Source organism: Geospiza fortis, unplaced genomic scaffold (genome assembly GCF_000277835.1).
Source record: "Geospiza fortis unplaced genomic scaffold, GeoFor_1.0 scaffold806, whole genome shotgun sequence".
Taxonomy (NCBI): Eukaryota; Metazoa; Chordata; class Aves; order Passeriformes; family Thraupidae; genus Geospiza; species Geospiza fortis.
The window spans coordinates 67854-73865 of NW_005054722.1; the positions used below are offsets into that span (position 1 = coordinate 67854).

Here is a 6012-nt window from a genome sequence, read left to right on the forward strand (position 1 = left end):
GCCAGCTGGGCACCCCCCAGCACGCCAGGTGGGCATCCTTCAGCACGCCAGGTGGGCATCCTTCAGCAGTCCCAGCTGGGCATCCTCCAGCACTCCAGGTGGGCATTCCTCACCACTCCCAGATGGGCATCCTTCAGCATTCCCAGCTGGGCATCCTCCACCACTCCCAGGTGGGCGTCCTTCACCACTCCCAGGGAGAACATTCTTCCCACTGTTCCCAGGTGGGACATCCTTCTCACCATTCCCAGGTTAAACATCCTTCACCATTCCCAGGTGGAACATTCTTCCCACCATTCCCAGGTGGAACACTCTTCCACCATTCCCAAGTGGGACATCCTTCACCATTCCCAGGTAGAACATCATTCCCACCATTCCCGGGTGGGACATCCCTCCCACCACTCCCAGCTGGGCATCCTTCACCATTCCCAGATGGGATGTCCTTCCCACCAGTCTCAGGTTGAACATCCTTCACCATTCCCAGCTGGGCATCCTCCACCATTCCCAGGTAGAACATCCTTCCCACCATTCCCAGGTAGAACATCCTTCACCATTCCCAGCTGGGACATCCTTCACCATTCCCAGGTGGAACACTCTTCCACCATTCCCAGCTGGGACATCCTTCACCATTCCCAGGTAGAACATCCTTCACCATTCCCAGCTGGGACATCCTTCACCATTCCCAGCTGGGCATCCTTCACCATTCCCAGGTGGGATGTCCTTCCCACCAGTCTCAGGTTGAACATCCTTCAGCATTCCCAGCTGGGACATCCTCCACTATTCCCAGGTGGGACGTCCTTCCCACCATTTCCAGGTGGGACATCCCTCCCACCATTCCCAGGTAGAACATCCTTCACCATTCCCAGGTGGAACATCCTTCACCATTCCCAGGTGGAACATCCTTGGTGAAGGGACGAGGGGTGGGTTCTGTGTAAATCATCCACTTCTGTTTGGTGTTCCTTGGATTTTTGTGTGTGCAACTTCTTCTGCATTTTGTTGGTTGGATTTGTTGATGGAAGTGAAGGTTTTGTGTTGGATGCGGATTTTAAGGATGATTCTTAAACATCAGAGGGCATCCTTAAAAATCAGAGGGACACCCTTAAACCCTCTCCCACTTCAGGGAGAGATCCGTAAACACCAGAGGGGCATCCTTAAAAATCAGAGGAACATCCTTAACCATCAGAGGAACATCTTAAACATTAGAGGAACGTCTTAAACATCAGAGGAACATCTTAAACATCAGAGGAACGTCCTTAACCATCAGAGGGAAACACCAGCTGTGGGATGTGGGCTGGGGGCTGTGAGCCCAGCCCAGGGCCAGCAGCCAGCTCCTTCCTGTCCTTCCCAGATTTACGGCTCCCAGGGCATCAATCCCTACGAGTGCCTGCGCCAGTCCTGCAGCATCCTCATGGCCACCATGAACAAGATGGCCACGGCCATGCAGGAGGGCGAGTACGACGCCGACCGCCCGCAGAACAAGGTGGGTTGGGCTCTGTTCTGGTCACCAGCAGGCTCTGGGTGACCAGCACAGGGAGTTGGGCAGCTGTGGTGTCTGGGATTCTCCCTAAAATCCCGATTGTCCCGCTGGTCCAGCCCACACCGCCGGCGGAGCTCCGGGCGGCCGCGCTCCGGGCGGAGATCACGGATGCTGAGGGGCTGGGGCTGAAGCTGGAGGACAGGGAGACGGTCATCAAGGAGCTGAAGAAGTCCCTCAAGATCAAGGTGAGGTGTTCCTCACTGATCCCTGCCTTCCTGGCTCCTCCTCAGCGATCCCTGCCTGTCCCTCATCCATCCCTGCCCGTCCCTCATCCATCCCTGCCCTTCCCTCACCCATCCCTGCCTGTCCCTCACCCATCCCTGCCCGTCCCTCACCTCCCTCACCTGTCCCTGCCCGTCCCTCACCCGTCCCTGCCTGTCCCTCACTGATTCCTGCCTGTCCCTCACCCATCCCTGCTCATCCCTCACCCATCCCTGCCTGTCCCTCACCCATCCCTGCTGTCCCTCACCCATCCCTGTTGTCCCTCACCCATCCCTGTTGTCCCTCACCCATCCTCACCTTCCTGGCTGCTGTGGGATTCACCTCCACACTCCTGCTGACTTCCTGCCTATGGAGATGCTGATCCCAAGCCCCATCCAGATCTCCTGGGGATGTTTTTCCCATGGGCAGGGAGGTGCTGCCATCCAGATCTTGCTGCCACCATGTTCTGGGGTGCTCAGGGTGGGACTCTGGGGAGCTGTTCTGGGTTCCAGCCATGGATGTTGGTGATTTGGGGGCTCTGGGGAGCTGTTCTGGGTTCCAGCTGTGGGGGTTGGTGATTTGGGGGCTCCCTCAGCTCCCTGATTCCCTCCCTGCCCCTCCAGGGCGAGGAGCTCAGCGAGGCCAACGTGAGGCTCAGCCTGCTGGAGAAGAAGCTGGACAGCGCCTCCAAGGACGCGGACGACCGCGTGGAAAAGATCCAGACCAAGCTGGACGAGACCCAGACACTGCTCAAAAAGAAGGAGAAGTGAGTTTGGAACGGGGCTGGGGGTGTGGAGCTGGTGCAGCTCATCCAGAGGAAGTCACAGAGCTGCTCCAAGAGCTGGGTTCCCTCTGCTTGGAGCCAGGCTGGGAGAGCTGGGGATGCTCACTTGGAGAAGAGAAGGACCCAGGGAGAGCTCAGAGCCTCCTCCAGGGCCTGGAGGGGCCCCAGGAGAGCTGGAGAGGGACTGGGGACAAGGGATGGAGGGACAGGATAAGGGGTCCTGGACAAGCAGCATCCCTGGCCTCACACATCCCTCCCTCCGTGCGCTCTTCCCAGGGAGTTTGAGGAGACCATGGACGCTCTCCAGGCTGACATTGACCAGCTGGAGTCGGAGAAGGTGGAGCTGAAGCAGCGCCTGAACAACCAGTCCAAGAGGACGATCGAGGGGCTGCGGGGGGCTCCGCCCTCGGGCGTGGCCTCCATCGTGTCCGGCATCGCCGGGGGTGAGTGGCCGGGATGGGGCCGGGGTGTCCCCCTGCCACAGGAGCTGCAGGGCTGATGGGTGAGCAGGAATTTGGGAATGGTGCTCCCACAGCGGCTCCTGGCTCTCGTGGAGCTACAACCTCTCCCACACTCCCAGTCCTGGCTCCCAGGAATGTTGCTGGCCCGTTCTCATTCCCAAAGGAGCAGGAGCAGCCTGGGAGCTCCGTGCCCAGCCCCTGGCTCTGGGGGAGCATTGCAGGGGCCCTGCTGGGGTCACTCCCAGGGTCAGTCCCAGCTGTGGCCATGGGAGCCCGGAGCTGCTCCAGGCACAGCTCCTCTCCTGCCCAATCCTGGGATTTAATCCTGATTTTTCTTGTCTCTCCTGGCCCCTCTCCCTGTGCTGCAGAGGAACAGCAGCGAGGTACGGACACACCCTGCATGCAGCATGGGGGAAGTGAAGTCCCGGGACACCCAAATCCCGGAACACGGCTCCGTTTGGGAGCCAGGGAAGGAGCCAGGTCCTGCTCAGGGGCTGCTGGTCCTTCTGGCTCCAGGGGGGCTGGGAAGGGAGGGATGAGCATGGAACTGTGGTGGATGTGGAGAGGGGTGACCACAGCTGGAGAGCCTTGGGAAGGGGCTCTGGGGACTGCTGGGACTGCTCCAGGGAGGTGGCATGTGTTGGTGACAGTGCCCTGTGCCACTGTCACGGGTGGCAGTGCTATGGCAGTGCCCTGTGTTGGTGACAGTGCTGATGGCAGTGCCCTGTGCCACTGTCAGGGGTGGCAGTGCTGATGGCAGTGCCCTGTGCTGATGGCAGTGCTGATGGCAGTGCTGATGGCAGTGCCCTGTGTTGGTGACAGGGGTGGCAGTGCCCTGTGTTGGTGGCAGTGCCCTGTGTTGGTGGCAGTGTCCTGTGCTGATGGCAGTGCTGATGGCAGTGTCCCTGTGTTGGTGGCAGTGCTGGTGGCAGTGTCCTGTGTGAGGCACTGCCCTGTGTTGGTGGCAGTGTCCTGTGCTGATGGCAGTGCCCTGTGTTGGTGGCAGTGCTAGTGGCAGTGTCCCTGTGCTGATGGGAGTGCCCTGTGTTGGTGGCAGTGTCCTGTGTTGGTGGCAGTGTCCTGTGTTGGTGACAATGCTGATGGCAGTGTCCCTGTGCTGATGGCAGTGTCCCTGTGATGGTGGCAGTGCTGCTGGCAGTGCCCTGTGTGAGGCAGTGCCCTTTGTTGGTGACAATGCTGATGGCAGTGCCCTTTGTTGGTGACAATGCTGATGGCAGTGTCCCTGTGTTGGTGGCAGTGCTGATGGCAGTGTCCCTGTGCAGGTGTTGGCGCCGGGCAGGTGCCCGGAGGTGGCTCTGGCCCCGTGCAGGTGAAGGACTCTCCCCTCCTGCTGCAGCAGATCGACGCCCTGCAGCTCTCCCTGAAACACCTCAAGAACGAGAACAACCTGCTCAAGGTCGGGGGCAACGGGGGGGGATCCTGTGGGATGGGATCAGGGTGGGATGGGCTAAATGTGGGATATGGGATCCCTGTGGGATATGGGATCCATGTGGGATGGGATTCTTGTGGGATATGGGATCCATGTGGGATGGGATCCCTGTGGGATATGGGATCCCCATGGGATGGGATCCCTGTGGGATGTTATCCCCATGGGATATGGGATGAGCTGGAGAACAGGCTCTCATCTGGAGTGCTCCAGGGGAAGGGGCTGAGAGTAGGGTCAGCCCTGGGAGCTGGGAATGCTGGTGGAACTGGGGGTGCTGCTGATGTCCCCGCCAGCCCTGTCCCCTCACAACCTGATTGATTGATTGATCGATCGATTGATTAATGAACACCCCACCCATGGGGCACAGCAGCAGATAACCCAATTAACCAACTATTCTAAAGGCTATTAATTGTAATGGATGGGATGGAGCAGCTCATTGAATCCAAGCAGCCCCACATGCAAGGAACACCATGGGGCCCATCCCCGCTCCCACCCCTGCTGTCCTTAGCAGCGTTTCACCCGCTGCTTTTCTGCTTTCCCCCATTTCCCCCCTTTGCCCGGTGCTTTCCCCGTTTCCCGCGCCCCTCACCGGGGTTTCCCGTGGTGCCAGGGTGCCCAGATGAAGCTGGAGCTGGCCAGCCTGGCGCCGCTGCAGGTGCCGCGCGTGGCGGTGGCGCGGGGGGGGCCCAGACCCTCTACCAGCTCAGCGCCAACGCCAAGGTGCTGGACATGAGGCAGAGCAAATCCAGTAGGTCCTACAAAAATGTTCCTTGGGGTTTGGGGGGTCTGGGGCATCTCTGTGTTGTCCCTCTGCTCGCAGGACTGGCAGCGGGGCTCGCTGCGGGGTGGGATCTGCTCTGCTGGCAGCTTTGGGGTGTTTGGGTTGAGGGACAGTCCCTGTGTTGGGGACACACGGCTCAGTGTCCAGGGGATGAGCTGCTCTGGGGTGGCTCAGCCTCTCCCTGCTGGGGAGGCCCCCCAAGCCCTGAAATCCCCCTGGTACTAATCCAAGGGGGTCAAACCTTCCCCAAAGCCCACCTGGTACCAACCTGAGGAGGTCAAACCCTCCCAAAACCCACCCAGTGCCAGCCTGAGGAGATCAAACCCCCCAAAACCCACCCAGTGCCAGCCTGAGGAGGTCAAACCCCCAAAACCCACGGGGTGCCAGCCTGAGGGGGTCACAGTGCTCAGCTGTGTCCGTGCCCCCCCGGCCCATCCCTCCCTTCCCGCTGTCCGCAGCGAGGAGCTCCTCGGCGCGGCTGCTCGAGCAGACGGCCCGGCTCTGCGCCCTCAAGAACTCCATCGACGCCCTGAAGGTGAGGAAGGGTCTTCTCCAGCGCAGGGGGACGTGGTGGCACCCCCAGCCCAGCCCTGCAGCCCTTAGGCTGGGGCTGGTGGCACCTGGTGGCAGTGAGGGGACGAGGTGCTGCCCATTCCCGTTCTCTTCCCAAAACCGGGGGGTTTGACCCCTCTGATTCCTGCCCGGGGTGGGTGAGGGGCTCTGGGGGGCGGGGAGGGTCCCCCCGGGTGGGTTTTGGGGTGACCTTGCTGTGCCCCCAGGACGACACGCTGCGGGAGGAGGTTC

The 6012-nt window shown here is 60.6% G+C and overlaps 1 protein-coding gene across 1 annotated transcript in view; it reads left to right on the forward strand.

The window, feature by feature from the left end:
* Window positions 1–6012, forward strand: part of DCTN1 (dynactin subunit 1) — a 54953-nt gene that overhangs the window by 48384 nt on the left and 557 nt on the right. Inside the window, 9 exon segments of the mRNA XM_031065266.1 lie at window positions 1273–1477; window positions 1591–1719; window positions 2359–2501; window positions 2796–2962; window positions 4264–4397; window positions 5038–5107; window positions 5110–5175; window positions 5667–5743; window positions 5988–6008. Coding sequence (XP_030921126.1) covers window positions 1273–1477; window positions 1591–1719; window positions 2359–2501; window positions 2796–2962; window positions 4264–4397; window positions 5038–5107; window positions 5110–5175; window positions 5667–5743; window positions 5988–6008 — 1012 coding nt within the window.